Raw genomic sequence first — 22,205 nt, forward strand, 5'->3', positions numbered from 1 at the left:
ACAGGGCAGCTCTGTGGACATAAGCATCCAAAGCCCTTACTGGGCACAGCAGATTAAATTTTTCCTGATCCGCAGATTCAAATGGAGGAGGATAGAAGGCCTGAAGCACAATGGGGCCTGGGACATTGGTAGGGACCTTTGGGACATAACCCGGTCTAGGATACGGGAATGCTTTCACCATTCCCGGAGCAAATTCAAGAAAAGAAGGAGCAACAGAAAGTGCTTGTAAGTCTCCTATCCGCTTCAGAGAAGTGATAGCCAAAAAAAAAAAAAAAAAAGAATTGTTTTAAGAGTGAGGAACCTCTCAGGAACCTCCTCTAGTGGTTCAAAGGGAGCCTCAGCTAACCCCTGTAAGACCACGGCCAAGTCCCAGGCCGGAACCCTTGTGCGCACTGGAGGCCTCAACCTCAATGTGCCATGGAGGAAGCATGTGACGAGGGGGTCTCGACCTACCGAGATATTCCCCTCAAGAGGAGCATGTTATGCTGAAATTTCTGCAATGTAAACCTTCAAGGTTGAGTGAGATAGGCCCTCCGAGAATTTTTCCTGGAGGAATTTTAGCACACAGCTAATAGAAGAAAGGACAGGGTCCGTATTATTTTTTCTACACCAGGTAGAAAACAAATTCCATTTGTAGGCATGCAACTTCCTCGTGGCGGCAGCATGGGTCCCTGGGACAGGAATCAAGGCTTTTTCCACATGACCCGAGCACGAAGGCATCGCTGCGTGACTTCGATCATGCGAAAAGGGTTTCCCCTCAGGGAAAACCCCTTGGTCCTGTGCCACCACTGTAAGGGTCTCATGTGCAGAAGGCCAATAGTAATCACGTTGGGCGCAGCTGCCATCAGACCCAACAGTCTCTGAAACTGTTTTAAAGTGAGAGTGGTTCGAAGGGAGCCTCAGCTAACCCTTGTAATACCACAGCCAGGTCCCAGGCTGGCCTCAACCTCAGTGTGCCACAGAGGAAGCGAGTAACGAGGGGGTCTCGACCCACCGAGAAGCCACCCTCAAGAGAAGCATGAAAGGCTGAGATAGCCGCAACGTAAACCTTCAAGGTTGAAGGCGATAGGCCCTCCGATAATTTTTCTTGGAGAAATCTTAGCACAAAGCTGATAGGAGGGTGGACAGAGTCCATATTATTCTGTCTGCACCAAGCAGAAAATAAATTCTGTTTATAGGAATAAAGCTTCCTCGTGGCGGGAGCTCTGGAGTTAAGGATGGTCTCCACAACCTCAGTTGGAAGACCAGCATCTATGAGCCTGGCCCCCTCAGAGGCTAGGCCCATAGCTTCCACAGTTCTGGGCGGGGATGTATTATCGAGCCGCCCGCTTGCGACAGGAGGTCCTGTCTAAGGGAAAGCTCCATTGGGGAGCCGTCTAGTAAGGACACTAGGTCCGAGAACCATACTCTGGTTGGCCAGAAGGGGGCTACCAGTATTAGGTTGACCCCTTCCCGGTGTACTTTCTCCAGAACTCCCGGGAGCAAGGTGATCGGGGGAAATGCATACAGACGTAGCTTCGGCCACGTCTGTACCATGGTATCCAGACCCAGAGGTGCTGGATGTGTTCGGGAGTACCAGAGTGGTCACTGGGTTGACTCTCCCAAAGCAAATAGGTCGACTTCCGCTCGACCGAAATTTTTCCATAGGAGATCCACCACTTCTGGGTGGAGTCTCCACTCCCCGGGCCTCGGCCCCTGCCTCGACAGGGCGTCTGCTCCCTTTATACCCCAGGATGAAAGCTGGCTTCAGAGAGAGCAGCTTCCCTAGGGACCATCGGAGGATCCGACGGGCCAAGTAGTAAAGTTGGCAAGACCGCAGACCCCCCTGATGGTTTATATATAAGACCACTGCCGTGTTGTCCGTGCGGACCAACACGTGATGGCCTCTCTGGTCTGGGAGAAAGTGTTTTAATGCTAGAAACACCACCATCATCTCCAACCGATTTATGTGCTTTCACCATACCAGGTGCAAACTGCTGACAGCGCTTGTAAATCACCAATTCTCTTCAAAGAAGAGACGGCCAGGAGAAAGATAGTTTTAAGTGTCAAGAACTTGTCTGACACTTTCCAGGACCTCCCATAGACCCTGAGCTGAGCGACCACTCATGATCGCCCCCCAGCCCGTGAGGGAGGCATCTGTCGTAAGCATTACATGACGACCAGAAATCCCCAGCACGGGTACCTGGGACAGGAACCAGGGATCTTTCCACATGGCCAGAGCACGAAGGCATTGCCGCGCGACTTTTGATCATGCGAAAAGGATTTCCCCTTGGAGAAAATCCCCTGGTCCTGAGTCACCACTGTAAGAGTCATATGTGCAGAAGGCCAAAAAGGTATGACGTTGGACGCAGCTGCCATAAGACCCAACAGTTTCTGGAACTGTTTTACAGTGAGTGACTGGCCTAACTTCACCCCTTTCACGGCTGCGAGAATGGAACTCACACGAGCAGGAAACAAATGTGCCTGCATCATGGTGGAGTCCCAAACTACACCTAGATAAGTGGTAGTCTGAGCCGGAACTAGCACACTCTTTTTTTTTTTTTTTTTTTTTTTGGCATTGAGCCTCAGCCCGAGCCTTTTCATGTGGTACAGAGCAGCATCTCGATGCTGAACTGCTAGTTGCTCTAATTGAGCTAGAATCACTTTCTATGTAATTCAGTACGCGGATGCCCTGGAGTCTCAGTGGAGCCAGCACTGCATCCACGCACTTCGTGAATGTGCGGGGTGATAATAACAGGCCGAAAGGAAGAACCCTGTATTGGTAAGCTTTGCCCCCGAAAGCAAACATGAGGAACTTCCTATGGGAAGGATGGATGGACACCTGAAAGTATGCCTCTCTCAGGTCTATCGCCACAAACCAGTCCTTGGACCTGATCTGTGGGATAATCTGTTTAAGTGTAAGCATCTTGAATTTGAGCTTTCGTATTGAGTGATTTAACACATGTAAATCTATGATAGGACACATCCTTCTTTGGAACAATGAAGTAGCGGCTGTAGAAGCCTGACAGCTTGCTGGGAGGAGGAACCCTTTCTATAGCTCCATTTCGCAAGAGTGTCATAACCTCTTGTTCCATAACCAGAGACTGCTTGGGGGTCATCACTATGGGAAAGACCCCATTGAATCTGGGCGGGCGAGACCCTGTAACCCTCTGATGAGCAGCATCCATTTTGATATATTCGGTAGAAGTTTCCATTCTACCATAAAATCTACTAAGGGAACCAGTCTCTCGAGACCGACCTCTGGTGTTTTTGAGCACTCGATTCAACGTTCTGGAGCGGCGCACTGGCAGAAAACAGACGAATCAAGTCATAACCGGCTCTCCTCGGAGAGTCGGTGGAGACCATTGTGCCCTGACGCACACTGGGTGGCAGGGTTAGCATAACGGCCCCCTGAGGGCGCCAAAGGGGGACGGGTGTCAGATATTCTAACACAGGACCCCCTCCGGAGGGGGCTGCCCTCATGGATCCTGGCCCACAGATGTCAGGACCTCTTTGAAGCCTTCTTGGTGGTAATAACAGTCCGCAGATCTGTCCTACTTCACAAGGACTTCAGCTGTGTCACCTGTCCCGGTCCCCAAGCTTTCTGCGGGGGAGCAAGGGTCGTGACACCCTTTTCCTTTAAATTCCTCAGAATTTAATGTATTCAATATTTAATTTAATCCTTAAATTAAATGCAGCCCAAAACAGTCAAAAATGACAGGCTGAATATATTAGAATACAAAGAGAATTATAGCTCGTAATAGTTTGCAAGGTATTATAGGGAAAGAGAGAAAGGGAAACTCCCGTCTGCTCAGTTCCCTCCAGATATATATATTATGTATAAACATTATATACAATATATACTACGTGCACGCAATCTATGCGCAGCCTTGGCAAACGCAAGATCCGAGCGAGCCGTATATTTTTTGTTGCACACTTAATCTACGCGCTGCCTCGGCAAACGCGAGATTCGAGCTATATATTCCTTATTGCAGGCTTAATCCACGCGCTGCCTCGGCAAACGCGAGATCTAAGCCTCGTGTTAGACTTTTATTCCCTCGAGAATAAAGCCAACAGGAGTGGAGATAAAAACTCCCGCTAGTTCATTTCCACTCCGGGACATTTTTATGAATGAACCGTCAGCTGCTTTATTTTTGAACTGACGTGCATGCTCCACTCCCTAACACGATGTGTGTGAGGTGGCGAGTCCTCAGATCGATATCACAATATCCACCTCCTCAGAGCTGGCATGTGAAATACCGGTGCCTCAACCCGGGGAAGAAACCGCAGAGCGTGCTTCCACCTGGGAGACGGCACTGAACCTGGCAGGTAAGGGCAGAGAAAGGGCAACGCCCGTCTCTAACCCCTCTGTCAGATCCATTTGTGAACCCCACGAATGGCTTCTTTTCCGCAATCCGCGGGGAACACTGGAACACAGTATTCTGAGAGCGAGTTTCTTATTTTTTTTTTTTTTTATAGTGCACACAGACGGCTCCCTCGAGAGCTGCCCAGGCTTACTCAACTCCCATTCAACTGCTGTTTCTCGCCATAATACGTGTCTTTTTAATATATATATATATATGGATTGGTGTGAGATACTCTTGTCCTCAGACAAAGATATCGTGACTTGTTTATATGAAATAAGACAAACAACACCAAATAAGACACACGATAACATAGAGCGCTTGCTGAAGACACAGAAGCTACCGTGCTCTGCATCCGGGTGTGCTTTATAGTTTCCTGGTCCGTGACGTCACCCGTCTCTGACGTCTCGCTACGCGATTGGTTAGATACATGAGTGCTTCAGTGACGACATCACGCAGAAGGTTCCCAATGCGTTGTCACGCAGCGTCGATAGTTCCCACGAAAGGGAATCACTGGCTTCCGTACGTGAGTCTAGTTCCTGCTGGAGAGTGACTTATTGACAAACACGGAAGCACAAAGGATAGAGCAAAACTAAACACCGGTCATGAATTGAAAGTCTAAAACGAGAATTTTTTACATTTTTAAAGAGAAATGTCAGAGGATTTCGTTATAAGAGCGTACGGCTGCTACCAGAAGCCAGTGATTATAGTTTATATTTCTCTTACAAAAATGCATCGCTTCGCTTCATAAGGCCTTTATTAACCACCTGGAGGAAAAGTATGGATTACTTTTTTGATGGATGGATGCGCTTTTTTGGGCTTCAAAATCTTGGGTACCATTCACTCCCATTATAAAGCTTGGAAGAGCCTGGATATTTTTTAATATAACTCTGATTGTGTTCGGCTGAAAGAAGAAATTCATATACACCTAGTTCACCTTTTCGGTGAACTATCCCTTTAAGCCCCAAACCAAAACTAGACCCCCTGACCTGAAATCTAGATAATACTAGACCAATAAGGCTATTTTTATAGTAGTGAGGGTCTTAAGACCCAAGTCCACAAAATCAAGAATCAAAATCATTAATTCATCCATGAAAATTAGGCATTTGTCTGTTTTATGCATGTCGAAAGCATCTAAGAAAGTTGGATGAGAGATAGTTAAGAGTTTAAGAGACTGAAAAGTTTGGTCACGTTTTATGATGGTAAAGACATACCTGCATCTTTCATTTTAGAAGGCAGGCATATAATATTCAGACTGTGATTTAAACATCAAGTGACATCAATCAACTTGCACAGCGACCTGTGACACATGTTCTGATGGAAAAAATTAATGCAGTTTTGTGCAAATGGAACACTGTTGCCCTTGAATGCAGCATTGAACAGTCCATCCATGAACTGAATGCTCATGAGGAGATTCACGCTATTATCCCACAGAATTTTGAACAGCAGGATGCCGTTGATAATGTCCAGCAAGGAATTTAATCAGTTGGTTTGACGCCGGTTGCTTCATGTTTACAGGAATGCAACAACAAGAAGAACTGCCATTGTGAAGCTCACTGGGCACCTCCTTTCTGTGATAGGGCGGGGTTTGGTGGAAGCGTTGACAGTGGACCAATGAGACAAGCCGGTACAGTGATGGACAGCTGCACTTTTGACTTACCTGCTAGAGCAGTATGCACTATGCTAACACAGCATGACTTAATTAACATGCTTGCTTGTGCTTCTTTCCCGTCTAAGGCCAGAAACATACTCTTCTACACAAGTATGCAAACACAATACATTTTTTTTTTTAAAGTGCCCCTATTATGTTTTTTTGAATATTACCTTTCATGCAGTGGGTTTATTTAAATCAAACCAGCTCTTTAATTTGCACAGTTCTCTCTCCACTACCATTACCAACTCTTCCAAATTTTGGCCTGAGCAATAAACAATGGTGTCGTCTGCAAACAAAATATAATTGAGTACATCAGACACCCTCATTAATATAAAGCAAAAATAACTTAGGTCCCAACACCGAACCTTGCGGAACTCCACAACTTATTTTCTGCAATTTAGAGTCTACACCATTTATATGTACATACTGAAGCCTATCTGTTAGATCATTTTCAACCCTAGAATGTGCTATCCGCCTAAAACCATACTTTTGCAATTTATGTAATAAGATATTGTGATCTATTGTATCGAATGCTTTCTGTAAATCTAAAAAAAAATCCAACTGTATACTGTTTTTTATTTAAACCATTCAACCGGATTGCTTTCATAGTGTAGATGCTGTTGTCGAATGTGTTCAAAAGACCATCTACTCTCCTCCAACTGACCCTATGCATAAACATTATGGGAAGCACACTAGCAGATTTGATTTAAACTTTTAAAGATTGAAGATGAAAAATGTACCAAGCACAATGTTCTCTCACCATTCCTGATTTCTAACATGAAAGCTGCTGCTCTCCATATGTTTGTCCATCGTCTCCGGTTGCAGTCATATGTAAATTGCACTTGTTTTGTCCATTAGATCGAAAGATCTGAAAAAACTCCCTCCCCTCGAAGAAATCAGGAAAGAAGTGGTTGAAAGTGAACAAAAGAGACTGATTAAAGCCAGGTTTAAACGGGAGTGTGTCTCCCTTGTCTACTTGTGATCCGATCAACCAAAACGCATACTAGGTGGAAACAGGGCCTTATTTACAAATGTTATTGCCAGTGCCATTAAACCAGATGTATTATTATTATTATTATTGTTATTATTATTAATATAAACTTTGTTTTTATGTATTTATCAATTAATTAATTTATTATTAATTAATTTATTTATTTAAGAATAAACTCTACACAAAGAAATCAAACAAAATGAAGAAAATGACCATCTTTGGTTAAAAATGTTATGGCAGTACTATTTAACTATATGTGGTATTGTTATTATTATAAATATTTATGTATTTAACTATCAAATATTAAAGAAAATAGAGAAAAGAGAAAACTGACCGTTGAAGACGTTTACACAAATGCCTACTATAGCGTTCTTTGAAAATGGATTCTTGCATTGCATTATAAATTGTTTGATATAGAAGCTTGTTTTTCACATTAAATAAAAAAATCTCACAATTCTGACTTTTTCTCTCAGAATTTCGATATATATCAGAATTACATGATATAAAGACAGAATTGTGTGATATAAAGTAAAAATTGTGAGATATAAAGTCAGATTTGCAAGTTATAAAGTCAAAATTGAATGATAAAAACTCGCAATTGTGAGAAAAAAGTCAGAATTGTGACTTTATATCACGCAATTGCGAATTTAAATCTCACAATTCTGAGAAAAAAGTCAGAATTAGGAGATATAAACTCGCAATTGTGAGGAAAAATTCAGAACTGTGAGATAAAAAGTAACAATTGCCTTTTTTATTTATTTAGCAACAACATATTTTAGAATAGAAAAGCATTTCTGCTTGCAAATATGCATGGAGTATGTTTCGACCATTTGGGCCTCATGCATTCAGATTCAAATGTACTTCTTCAGGAAGTGCACTAGCTCTAACCACTTTCATCCCCTTTGTGACAGCCACACCACAGGTAGAACAGTGCAGCCTGGAAGTACAATGTACTTACAAAACCCATTAAACGATTTTCCAGTGGAAAAGCATAACAGCATTGACAGAACACGTCATTGATTTACTGGTGGAAACCTGAAGCACTGTGCTTAGATGTCACTCAGCACTCAATAACATTGTAAAAAGCTTTGCAGGTGGAGACACAGAGGGGTGTTGGTCGATACTTTTTCACTCTAATCTGACTCTGACTTCTTGTGTTTTCCCTCTCTGTGCCATTCTGTGCCGTGCTGTACAACAGATGTGCGAGTGTGTGTATTAATGTGCGTGCTGTCCTATGTGACAACAGCTGACAGCAGCGCCGTGGCCGTGGGCGCGCTGGTCACCCTCCTTTGCTTGCTGTCGGCGGGACTGATTGTGTGCCTGAAGAGGAAAGCGCTGGTTCAGATGCTCTGCATCAACAAGAAGAGCGCCATTCAAAAGCTAAGGTGCGGTTTCCTCCAGCGATGTCTTTCACAATGTGTTTGATCCTGGATTTCTGCTGGTATCCATCTAGGGACACCAAGAAAAGCTTTGTTTTAAGTTTAAGTTTCAAGTTCAGTATAAGTTCATATCGAGTATAAGTATTTGGGGCACAATGTAATTTGGAACAGAAAATAATTTTGACATTGCTTCAAAAAAAATTCAGCGTTCCAGAGGGTTTAAAAGTCTAAATGTGAAGCTTGTATTTTTGTTAAAGCACTTGAATTATGCAGTAAAATCGTGTTTATAATTTAAGCTTTACGGTTGTCTAAATCACCCTTTTTTTTTTTGAGGTGGGAATAGTTTTCTTAGTGGATGAACTGGTCTGATTCCTCTGGGTTGAGTTTTCTCCATGTAAAAAAAAAAAGTGCTGTACACGTCAAGTCCCTTTCTAGTATCATTGTGTAGTGTGACAGTTAAATGGGTTAGTGGTTTATGTTATCATGACATTGATGTTTAAATGTAAGTAAGTGATGGATATACATTACTGTTCAACATTTTGGGTAAAATTTGTTAAAATCTTTGAATGAAGTCTCTTCTGCTCGCCAAGGCTACATGTTTTTGATCAAAAATACAGTAAAACAGGTGAAATACTATTACAAATTAAAATAACAGTTATCTATTTTAATATATTTTAAAATGTAATTTATTAAGCTGAATTTTCAGTGTCATTACTCCAGTCTTTGATCCTTCAGAAATCAATGTATTATGCTGATTTGCTGCTCAAGTAACATTTATTATCATCATGTTGAAAAAAACTCAGAAAACTTCACTGATTTTCAACCTGCTTTGTATTGTTACAGTGTCAGTAATATATGCACTGTAAAAAATCAAAAGTTGATAAAACTTAAAAGTTTAAGGCAACAAACTTCAGCAGATTTTTGAGTTTTCTCAACTTTTTGTTGTATAAATTGAATACAATTTGAGAAAACTCAAAAATCTGAAGTTTGTTGCCTTAAACTTTTAAGTTTTCTCAACTTTTGATTTTTTACAGTGTGTAAACAAAAATTTTTAGTCGTTACATGTTACCTGGACTGAGAAATTTATGTTTATTTTTTATTAAAACACGTCATCCGGCAGACCTTTGACAGCTCTAGGGCTTTCATGAAAACTACATATACTTCCGCATTTTTGTATTCCCGCCCACAGATAGTCAGATGGCAGAGCGTTATTAACAGAACAATTATTGTAACGGTAGATTTATGACTGAAAACTGTATTGTACTACGTCTACTCTGCCAACAGCATTATAGTAGAAATGGAACATCATGGCAACAGCTTTCTTACCTGTTCACGATGGCATTTGCTTCAGGATATATACATTTATTTGAAATAGAAATCTTTTGTAACAATACAAAAGTCTTTACTGTCGCTTTTGATCAATTTAATGAACCGTGGCTCAATAAAAGTATGAATCTCTTTAATAAAAAAATACTGACCCCCAAAAACAGTAGTTTAGGTCAGTATGTGATTCTATCACACCATCATGCTATCATTTAAAACAGTGTGTATTTTAATATTTGGGTCATTGACAAATAATGCTTTAAAAAAAGTGTTTTTTAAAAATCTTTTCAAAACTGATGTAATGCATATTTTTGAGTCATGAACAATGTGTTTAAACAAGTTCCAGTTGTTAAATAACACTGCAGTGAAGTGAAAGTAAATTAATTTTTTGACTGTTTTTATGTCAGGCGGTACAACCAAATAGTTGTGTGTGTATATATACTGTAGTTGTACCATCTAATGTGGAAAGTACCAACCTACCTGTACTTGAAATTGGCAGTTTTTACCAGTATTTGAAGGATCAGTTGGGGACTTCTGGATGATGCATTATCATATTTACCATTATTACCTTGTCAATTCATAATAAATGTGCTATGTTTGCAGTTGTGCCACCCTGACATTCAAATTGCTGGACAAAAGTTTTTCAATTATCTCAACAGTGTTAAAAACAAAAATATACTGATATTTATAAAAAAAAAATTAAAAAAAAAAATGTAAAAACTTCATATATTATTTGAAAGGTTTAAAACTTAAAATGATGCCATAGACTTTAGTTTTTAATTTCATATTACTAATACGTCTGTTCATTCGTTCAGACAGTTGCACCACATCACATTTTAGGGGTTTAAGATAACAAAACATAAAATAATATTAATTATTTAAATGCATTAAACATTTATTCAAATAATAATTAAAAGAATAAAGTGCTATATGTCACGAATTGATCAAATTTTTAAAAGGAAATGCACTTGGACACAATGTCTACCTACATTGAATGTGCTTTACTATAAACATGATTTTTGCTTTTTTTAAAAAGTAAGGAGCAAATCATATTTGTATGGAAATCAATATTATGCCACGGTGGACATCCCTACTGTAGCAATTACTTCCACCACCCCTAATAATCATAAAGTAAAATAAAACTTTTCAAAAACTTAATTTTACAGATCAGTTGGGCGAAAGCGAGCACCCGGCTCCCCACAGACCCAGTCAGTCTTCAGGGTCTCACCTCAGCACAAGCCCTCCTCTTTACCTTTACACTCCCGATGTGACAAGGTAAGTGTGGTACTCTACTCATCATCAAAATGTCCAAAATATTTTAAATAATAAATATCTTATCTAATATAAATATTTTTTTCTCCAAAATTCTTGGATACCTCCAAAATCTTATACCTTTGAAATTGTGAGAATTTTTTTGGCGAAGAATCATTGTAAATTGTTATTGTTTGACCAAATACCAGATTTTAGGTAAAACTTTACAGTAAGGTTCCATTGGTTAATGTTAGTTAATGCATTAACTAACATTAGCTAACAATGAACAATATATTTGTCACAGTATTCATTCATCTTTATTAACAATAGTTAATAAAAATACAACCGTTCATTGTTAGTTCACATTAGCTCAGGTCCATTGAATAATATAAACAGACACAACTTTTGATTTTAATAATGTATTAGTAAATGTTGAAATCAACATCAACAAAGACTAATAAATGCGTAGAAGTATTTGTCATTGTTGGTTCATGTAGTTAACGAATGAGACAAATTAAACCTTATATATTGTATCATTTTGTGAAGAATGGTCATCTGAAGTATTATTTAAACCCCTATTAACAAGCAATAACAATATTTTTTTATGAAACTTCATGAAACTCCATAATTCAGTACCTCAGTGTCTGCTCTGCCCAGTGAGGAGCAGATGAGGTCAGTTCACTTGCAGAATTACTATGCCTGTCCAAGCCAATTAATTTCTGGCTTTCTGTGTACACAGCATGAGACTTAGGTGCATAATTGATTTATTCTCCTGTATTGATCCTCAAAGCATATTAATGAAGTCCAGATCTTCATCTCAAACCTCAGATGTTCAGTTTGAAGCATTTCTCCTTCAATTCTGTGTAATGCACTTGAGTAGCATAACGATATCATGATTGAAAGTGTTTGTTGTAGCTGGAAGCCTTTGTATGATCAAAAGATCAGGTCTCTAAGGCCCTATTTACACCTGGTATTAAGATTTTGGTCAAAGGGATCACAAATGAACGAAACTAAATACAGGTGTAAACGGTGTGAGCATGTCCACTTTCGACAACTTCCAGAAGTAGTCGAAAACGCATTGGTTTCGAAGTGTAGATGCTTATGTGTTCGAACCTGAATGACAAGCGAGAACAAATCACTTGCAGAAGATCTGCAAGAGGTCTTTTCAACACAATCTTTTCAACATGACTTGAACGCACCATTATTTCGTCTGTTAGATCGAAATATCTGAAAAAGCCCATACATTTAACCACCCTCCCCTTGAAGAAATCAGGACAGAAGTGGTCGAAAGTGGACAAAAGAGACGGAATAACACACCAGGTTTAAACGGGTTGACTGCTTGTCATCCAATCGACAAAAATCCATCTCAATACCACGTTTCAGCAGGGCCTATGTGATTGGACAGTCCCCATTGAAGTGTGTTTGTATGGTAAAGCATTGACTGATTGCATCATCTGGGTATTTTTAGTCTGTGCAGTGTGCCATACCAAAAAAAGTAATGAATGAATATCTTTGTGAAAGAGCACCTGGAACGGTATTGGCTTGTAAAGCAGTGTATACAGAAAGAGGTATAGACTGATTCCTCCAAAGGTCTTAAAAGTTAGCAGTAGAGCTCGTATTGAATTATTTTTCAAGAGTTGACTGTCTTTCCACAGGCATCCCATCCCAGTTCGGAGCCTCTCCTCCCTCCACATAACTTCCACAGTTTGCGTCGGCAGCCTGAATGTCCCACCCGCTGCCAGCCCATCCACATCAGCCACCCCATGCCCATCACACTGGGAGTCAGCATGGGCTCAGGTCTGCAGCCTCTGCCCTCCGTCCCGCCTCATAGGACTCTGGTCTCACACTCGCCGGGCAGAGCGGCAGGCTTCCATACACTCCCACGCCAGCTTCCCTACACAAACAACCAGGTAAGTGCTGTCATTACAACAGATTTAGTTCACAAATAACTGACAGTCGTGACCTAAATATGATTATTTACGATAAAAAATCCTAAAATTCGGTATTAGTAACTTATTGCATGCGCCATTAGTCGCGCACACTCGAGCTCAGAGGATCTCCCTCTCCCGTTCTAGGCTAATTTTGATTCAGACTTGTGAATTCAGTGAATTGTTAACTGGAGATTCACTCGTTCTTGACTCAAGAACTGATGCAGTCGGATTGGTCCAATTCACGAATGAGTCTTTCAGTGTGATTTAAAGGTGTCGTAAAACTTCTTTTTAAAAGATGTAATATAAGTCTAAGGTGTCCCCTGAATATGTCTTTGTGAAGTTTCAGCTCAAAATACCCCATAGATTTTTTTTTAATTCATTTTTTTAACTGCCTATTTTTTGGGCATCATTAACTATATACCAATATATAGGTTGCGGCCCCTTTAATTCTCGCGCTCCCCCGCCCCCGGAGCTCGCACTTTAAACACAGTTCACACAGCTAATATAACCCTCAGAATGGATCTTTACAAGATGTTCGTCATGTATGTTGCATGCATGGATCGGTGAGTATAGTATTTATTTGGATGTTTACATTTGATTCTGTATGAGTTTGAGGCTGTGCTTCGTGGCTAAAGCTAACATTACACACTGTTTGAGAGATCTATAAAGAATGAAGTTGCGTTTATGCATTATACAGACTGCAAGTGTTTAAAAATGAAAAGAGCGACGGCTCTTGTCTCCGTGAATACAGTAAGAAACGATGGTAACTTTAACCACATTTAACAGTACATTAGCAACATGCTAACGAAACATTTAGAAAGACAATTTACAAATATCACTAAAAATATCATGTTATCATGGATCATGTCAGTTATTATTGCTCCATCTGCCATTTTTCACTGTTGTTCTTGCTTGCTTACCTAGTCTGATGATTCAGCTGTGCACATCCAGATATCCTGCCCTTGTGTAATGCTTGAACATGAGCTGGTATATGCAAATATTGGGGGCGTACACCCCGACTGTTATGTAACAGTCGGTGTTATGTTGAGATTTGCCTGTTCTTCTGAGGTCTTTTAAACAAATGAGATTTATAGAAGAAGGAGGAAACAATGGAGTTTAAAACTCAGTGTATGCCTTTTCCATGTACTGAACTCTTGTTATTCAACTATGCAGAGGTAAATTCAATATTTAATTCTAGGGCACTTTTAAAAATGGATTGCCGAAAAGAATCAGCTTGTTCATGAATCACTATTGTGTCTCGGAGGGGGTGACGATTACTTTAGCTCAAAATAACAAGGAACAACATGTTTTTATGAAATGTAGTGCAGTATTATGCTTTGGAATGTTGTAAAAGTAAAAGTTTCCCAAAATAAAAAAATATGCCAATAAAGTAGAGCTGCACGATTAATCATTAAAAGATTGCAATCTCGATTCAAACACCCACGCGATCTTATTCCTAAATGACAACGATTCTCCTTTGTCTATTAAACCTTTGACAAAATCACACTGGAACATTCAGAGAGCAGTTGTCATGTATAAGTATGAAACGGCTTCACAAACAGTCTTTGCAACTATACAGTATCATTATTTCTGTGTTAAAAATATAACAGAAGTACTGGGATAAAAGTTTATTGTTCGGATATAAACACTGATGTCTATGGAAACAATCAAAATAGAGTAAATCACCTTTTGAAAGTAACTTTGCGCTTCAAATAAAGACTGTACCAATTACATTGCATCACCTACACCAGTAGTGGCGACAGGTTACTGTTAGAAAAATGTATTTATCATTGAATCGTTCATGCAAGACATTTGTTCAAAAACACTGATTCATACAGTCATGAAACAAGTGTCATTGAATCATTCATTCAAACGATTTATTTTTTTTAATAATTCAATCAAATTAATTAAGCTCATTAAATATATATATATTTTTTTTGTTTAGTTGTCTGTTCAGAATCGTGGGACAATTACAATCTCTATTTGAAACAAAAAAAATCCTGATTCTCAATTTATCTACAATCGTGCAGATCTACAATAAAGTACAGATACTTGAAAAATACTTTCTGTCCACCACTGTCCAAATGATTCTATACTAAATCTAATTAATTTGAATAACAAGCTTGTGAATCAAAATCAAAATGAATTGTGAAATTTGTGTCAGTGTCCAGTCCTAGATTTTTATGAATTGGCATTAGCATTGTCAGCTGGTAATTAATAACAAAAAATATTGCAAAAAAGTCTTGTGGGTCAGTAGGTTTTACCATAAGGGGCTGTTCACAAATACATTTTGCATTTTTCTGTGCTACTTTTCCATTGTTTTTCTATGTAAACGTGCTAGATGGATGCCTTTGACAGTGTCTTTTGCAGCATCTTGCACATGACCCAGCTATCTAAAAACACAGCGCTCAAAATTATAAATAAGTTTGACTTTTTTCAACACAAAAATGCATTCTGTTTGAATGGGCCATAAGGCTGAAGCTGATATAAGTTCTACAGGATCCATTTCTTTGGCTGTAAAGTGACAGGCAGATGCAGAAACCAAGTGGATGGAGATAAGAAGACATTAGCGAGGACGTTACACTTTCCATTGCTCTACAAACCACATAAATTACTTATATGAGGTTTCCAGTTAAAGATAAATTGAAGACAAAAAATATAAGAGTGGGGTAGACAGAGCAGGCAGAGGAGTGAAAGTGATATGGAGAGAATGAGATTGGACGGGTGCATGAGAGCTTTCCTGTGAGATGGGATGAGAGACGTCCGTGTGTGAAGGTATGTGGTTTAGACGATAAGTGCTGCTCGGGGACACTGGCAGGATATGCTATCAGACAGCATGAAGAAGAACATCTGTTGCTTTGAATCTCAGCTCACTTCTCCGCACTGCAGTGAACTGACTGTGGTTAGATTCAGCATCCTAGAAAGTCTCACCTCAAGGAGACGGTTATCTTGATAAATAAATGCGAGATGGTTATTTTTATGATAACACATTGTACTCAGAAATAACAAACACACCATAAAGGTTAATCCATGGGATAGGTATACTACATTCACTTTAAAAAGGCATTAAAGGTGCAATATGTAAGAATTTTGCAGTAAAATATCCAAAAACCACTAGGCCAGTGTTATATATTTTGTTCACTTGAGTACTTACAATATCCCAAATGTTTCCAACTAGTTGTAAATCTTGCAATTTTAACCAAGGCTCCAGGATGTGTGAGGAGTCGCCTGTCAATTGCGTCATACCCGCGTTATCCTCGGTTTCCATGGAAACACCAAAGACGCTTTTAATATATTGCATGTTTTAATAGACAAGGGAACAATTGCTTTGATATATTTATAGAAAATTAATTATTGTTATAGCTCAACATGTTTTATTGTTTAAATCTAATTCTCTTGATTTTTTTGCGAGTACCGTGCTTTACCATGCCTCAGAGAAAAACACTATTTTGTGAAATAGCTAACATCGCATAATCAGATGCAGCTCTATTTTTAGTAACAGTAATACAGCATTTTCTCCATTATACAATACATTTTAAAATTAATTGCATGCCATTTATCAACACAAGCCATCCAGCATTTAATATGATATTCTAAAATCGATCTATCTTACTGCAGTGTGTAACAGTGTCTCACAGCAGCCGTCGAGCAAACGCACAGAGTAACGTTATAACATCATTTTCAACACACTCAAATGTATCTAATATTATAAACAGAGCTGCGTTACCTCATACACTTGACCGGAAAAGCGGAAGCAGCACCAGCGGCTGTAGTATAATAAAAGTTCTGCTGCTTGCGGCGTGTGTTGCGCAATCACTCCAGCGGCCTCGTTCAGCTCCCACAACACTCGGTCCTGCTCTGCTTCATACTACAGTAACATTAATAATCGCATCCATGAACATAATTTCTTCCCGAGTCCTATCCTGATTATTTCCACCAGCTGTGATGTGAAGACCACATGTTCCAAGATTCCGAGCTCAAACTTGCCGTCATCAAGCTACGCCTTTGTTTTGAATAGGCCTCTAGCGACCTCTAGCTGACAGAAATGTTTTTACATATTGGACCTTTAAGGGGATAGTTCACCCAAAAATGAAAATATTTGAATGTTTGTAACCAAGCAGATCTCGCCCCCCATTGACTACCATAGTATATTTTCCCTACTATGTTAGTCAATGGGGGGCAAGATCTGCTAGGTTACAAACATTCTTCCAGTAAAATATATTTCTAGTAAGCATTACTGTTGAAGTGCTGTTGAAAATGTCCTTTCATCCCTCAGATTGTAAAAGCAAATATGTGCTGTTTTGTCTGTCTAAACAAAATTATACATGTTAGCATGAGATTAGAATTGATAAAATAATATACTAACCGTGTCTGTGCAGTTATCTCCAATAAAACAGCCTGTCATGACCATATAAAGCTTGTAAATCTGCTAAATGTCACATGGTACGTGCAGGGATAACAGAAAGGGACGTGACATAACTAGCAAAATCCTGTTGATATGGAGCTCCACACAGAAATTAAATCAATAAATGCATAACAAGATATTGCTTTTATAAATACAATATAAACTTTACAGCTATGCATTTTTGTACTGAAAAATATCTTATTTCTACCTTGCTCTATTGACTTTCATTGAAAGTTTATTACTGTTAATGCAATAAAAAAAAAAAAAATAAAAAAAAAGATGCTGCATATGGATTGTGCCACAAATGCTGTCTTGTATTGAATGGAATATGTACACACCTTTAATCCCATTTATAATTAATGAACAAGTTTTTTTTTTTTTTTGCTCTCCATCAGTGGCGTGGTGCTGACCTCATTGAAAGCATTCACATTAAACCCTTTACATATAAAACCACTGTGTTTGTTTAGTGCTCTTGAGTGCCCTTTTCTTCTCGAATGAGTTCACATTCACTCTGGGAGCCATGAAACACTTTCACCTCTCACGGTGTTCTCACAAATTGGCCTCATGGCTCGACACACTGTTGTGCACTCATGATTAAAAGGTCTTGTATTGCCATAATGACATTGCTTTCACTAAGATGATGGTTTGCAGGAACAAATCACTTCCATACAATGACTAGAACCGTAAATTAGGAGAAATGGAGTTTCTTAAACACAAAAATGGATTTGAAATGGACGAAAGCATTTAGGATTAGTCAGTTTCTCCAGAAAAAAAGGCTAAACAGCTGTGAAAAGGTAACAGCTGTACACCATGACCTCATCCTCTGAGTAAATTGGTAACACATGATGACCTCTTGACTTAACATTGGGTGAACTGGGAGTGCTGCACATTTTGTTTTGTTATTCTGCATTGTTGCCAACCTGGTTTTCCAGGACTATGCGTATAATCACAGCTCCATCTAGTGGCAATAGGATGTTAGCACTGTTTACACACATAGCAGTGGTTCTCAACTCTTTTGGCTCAAAGACCCCTGCTGTCCAACACAATATTGGATATATTAAATTAATTAACCACAATTCTTTTTTGAGATTCCATTCTGTGATTTTGTGATTTTATATATATATATATATATATATATATATATTAATCATTTATTAATTGAAATACTTTTAAGTCATCATACAGTAGTGATGGCAGAAACAAAGCTTTGAATCAACTGAACCAATTGCTTTGCAAAATGATTCACTGTTTCAAAGCAATCAAAACACCACATGCTGGTCAAAATGGTGTAAATGCAACAAAAACCTTTTAATGAAAGTATAATCTGTCAAATGCAATTAACGAATAATCTAATACCATTAAATATTAAGTATCTGTATAATGTGTGTTCTTTTATCAATTCCCATGGCTTGTTTTGTTTGTTGTATGGATGGCTCAGTTAAACAGGATAATAAGAGACTATTAACTACTACTTTTATTCCTTTTACTTATACAAATGTCTCATTAAAATGTCTACAAATGTATAAAACTCATCAGAGATCAGGTAAAACACAGACACTTGTTCAGTTGTTCGCCGTTGGGGTGAACCATTAAATTTTCGAAATGTTTCAAAACAGTTGTGATGTAGCAAAGCCTCATTTGCTGAAATCACAAGACTTTGGCAGTTTGATACGCACTCCAAACCACTGATTCGAAACAAAAGATTCGTAAAAGCTTCATGAAGCAGTTTTTCGAAAGTGCCCATCACTATCATACAGCCCCTTGAAAGTTTGCTCAGAGTCCCTTTAAGACAAATCATTTCACTCGGTGGCCATCTTTGAGATGCCTCTTTGAATGGGGAAGCATCAAATTCTTTAAAACTTTTCGCCAAGTTTACGATTAAATTTCATAATTAAAGTCACAAATGATATCCGACAAAAACCTGACAATCTGTGATTGGTTGTTTTCTTTAGAAGGCGGAACCTATTCTGCCATATTGTGCATATATCTCCCATTCATAATAATACGAGTGCACCATCTTTCTCTATATAAAGTCTTTGGTTTGCTGTGGCCCCCTGGTCTATAATGGTATATATGTGTGATAAACCAGGAAATCTTGTGTTGCCACATGTAGGACCATGACAAGCCCAGTCCCCCACAGAAACCACTTCCTGCGGACCCCTTAATCAGAGGCCACGGGGTGGGTCGAAGCGTGTCAGCGGTGGGAGTGCGGATACCAGGCCCTAGACCTCTAGCCATCCCGATTCCAACAGTACCACGACCACCCCCTTCCATTCCACTTCCGAACAGGTCAGTCCCATTATGATATTGTTGGTAAAAGCACATATTTATGGATGAAAGCTAACTGCATTTGTTTGGATACTTTGCAGACCTCTTCCCAAATTACCATTTTATGATCACTGACATATGGACACCACAGCACTGGGTGAATTTCACCAGCATCTGAACACACTTGTTTGCACTATGAAAACTCTGTTGGACCAAGTGACCACCCTGCAGAAAATCTACAGAGGTTCTCACAGAGAAGAGGGCTGACCGGACACCTTGGTGCTGTGCCTCCTCAAAAAAGGTGTTCGCTTGTTCTCGCTCAGGTACTGCAGAACTATTTAAGATGTATATTTATTGTGAGGAGGAAACAACGTGCTGTGCTTGACACTTTTTTTTACTGTATGAACATTGTGACTTTTTAATTAAAATTTTTTTGTTTTTACATGTTGAAAATAAGGCAACAGATCATGTTTTCCTTCCCTTTTTGAGTGTTTTTTTTTTTCCCCTTCAGTTGATCTAATGCTGTGTTCACGGCATGTCATAATTACATAGTTCTGGCATGAAACTCTAGATGGCGCAGGCTATGTCTAACTCATTTGGTAGCGATCACATCATTATCTGCATAGCACAGCTGATTGGTTGTTGTTGCATCAGCGGCCAATGAGCTGTGGCTCAACATTCAAACAAATACCAGATGTGTTTACTGTTAGAAGTGCAGCGCACTTTCAGAAACCCTCCACCTTCCCCAGCTCCACCTGTATGGATCTGCTATGGGGTTAATTCATGTATGTTACATGTGCGGCAGCAGCAGCATGTCTTACATGCTCACAGCAATATATATGAATGTACTGGCAGTAGCAAGTCTCAGTACCTGCTCTGCAGCAGCAGCAGAGTAGCAGATCTATTCCGCCAATATCCATATCCATTACCATGCCAAGCTCCCAAGAGGAGTTATGACAGAATTACTGTAATTTTGAGATGACAACATGTGACGTTCTTCTCAGAGCTGTGAAGATCAAAAAAAGAGATGCTTTATTATGACGCAGCATGTCTGGGATACTGGAGTACAAGCAACATGAAATCTAAAAGATTAAACGGAGTGCTGGAATGGAATCAGCCACTAAGTGCAAAAACCTTTCACATTTACTTGAATTAGACAAGTCATGGTGGAGGACGTGATGTGAGCCGTTATTTTTCAGTCATCTGTGGCAGTTATGCTCATGGGCACCTTTTTTATATATATATATATATATATATATATAAATAAAAATATACTATCTTAAAATCATATGAGCTTGAGCAAATGCAGTTCTATCTGCCCATGCAAGAATCACTGTTAAAAGGATAATTCACCCAAAAATGAAAATTATCCCATGATTTACTCAAGCCACCCTAGGTGTATATGACAATCTTCTTTCAGATTAACACAATCCGAGATATATTTAAAAATATCCTTAGTCCTCCAAGGTTTCTGAAGACAGAAAAAATGCATCCATCCATAAAAAAAAGTATGGATTAGTTTTTTGTGGATGGATGCTTTTTTTCTGTCTTCATAATGTAGGTTACCATTCACAACCATTGGAAGACAAAGGATATTTTTAAATATATCTCGTCGTCTGTAAGAAGATTGTCATATAAACCTCGGATGGCTTGAGGGTGAGTAAATCATGTGATAATTTTCATTTTTGGGTGAACTGTCCCTTTAAGGCCCGTTTACACCAAGGACAATAACTATATTGAAAATTATTAAGATATAGTTCTAAAAATCGTTCTACATATTAAAAAAAGTAGCAGAGTTCACAGCTATAACAATAACGGCACAGAGAAACAATATTGTTGGAATCACTTTTTTTTTCAGTTGATGAACAATACATTGACAGCCAGATCAGATCCCAGCCTGCTTAAAGAGCTCGAGTAATTTAAAGCGACAGACAACATAACAACAGCTCGCTTAGAATAAAAAAAAAAACAATATCGTCTGCTGCTGTGGACACTAATATAGTTATTTTTATCTATAACTTTATTGTTCTTGGTGTGAACGTGCCTTTATTATTTCTACAACTTTAACCCAAACCATTCAGCTGTTTCTGCTACGGACATGAATGATACCTCAAATCATGTGGCTTCTTGAAGAGAGATGTGCTGTTACTTTTCTGCAGAAAATGTAAAAATCCAGTCAGTATTTATAGTCCAAACACTTGAAGGGTTGTGATGTTCTTTTTCCAATATGTTTTGAAACATTCAGAAAGGTCCCAGTGATAACGCAAAATATGTAGTGACACCACAGCCCTTAAAATATCACAGATCAGCATTCCCACTGAGCCATCAGGATCCAGCAGCTGTCATGTCTGTGTCATTCTGGCCTTGTTGTGCTGTATACACATGTTCTGTGAAATATCTTCCAATACTTGAGCTTATAAATGTTGAATTTTCTGTACTGTATTTCTTGTATAATTTCTGAGAGTATACACTACCGTTCGTAAGTTTGGGGTCAGTATGTTTGTTTTTTTGTTTTTTTTTTTATTAATACTTTTATTCAGCAAGGCTGCATGAAATACATCAAAAGTGACAGTAAAAACATAGGGCCTTATTTATAAAATGTGCATATTCGCACAGATTTAAACTGATTTGAAGCTTTCAGAAGAGGTTTGTTCTCATGC

At 39.0% G+C, this 22,205-nt stretch overlaps 1 protein-coding gene across 1 annotated transcript in view; it reads left to right on the forward strand.

The window, feature by feature from the left end:
* adam12b (ADAM metallopeptidase domain 12b) overlaps nucleotides 1-19,862 on the forward strand; it is a 130,992-nt gene extending 111,130 nt beyond the window's left edge. The window contains exons 18-23 of the mRNA XM_067367317.1: nucleotides 5,862-5,970; nucleotides 8,187-8,373; nucleotides 10,857-10,965; nucleotides 12,597-12,851; nucleotides 19,391-19,566; nucleotides 19,647-19,862. Of these exons, the coding sequence (XP_067223418.1) occupies nucleotides 5,862-5,970; nucleotides 8,187-8,373; nucleotides 10,857-10,965; nucleotides 12,597-12,851; nucleotides 19,391-19,566; nucleotides 19,647-19,680 (870 nt within the window). The 3' untranslated portion in view covers nucleotides 19,681-19,862. The remainder of the gene's footprint in view (nucleotides 1-5,861; nucleotides 5,971-8,186; nucleotides 8,374-10,856; nucleotides 10,966-12,596; nucleotides 12,852-19,390; nucleotides 19,567-19,646) is intronic.
* The last annotated feature ends 2,343 nt before the right edge of the window (nucleotides 19,863-22,205 follow it).

Source organism: Chanodichthys erythropterus, chromosome 18, assembly GCF_024489055.1.
Source record: "Chanodichthys erythropterus isolate Z2021 chromosome 18, ASM2448905v1, whole genome shotgun sequence".
Taxonomy (NCBI): Eukaryota; Metazoa; Chordata; class Actinopteri; order Cypriniformes; family Xenocyprididae; genus Chanodichthys; species Chanodichthys erythropterus.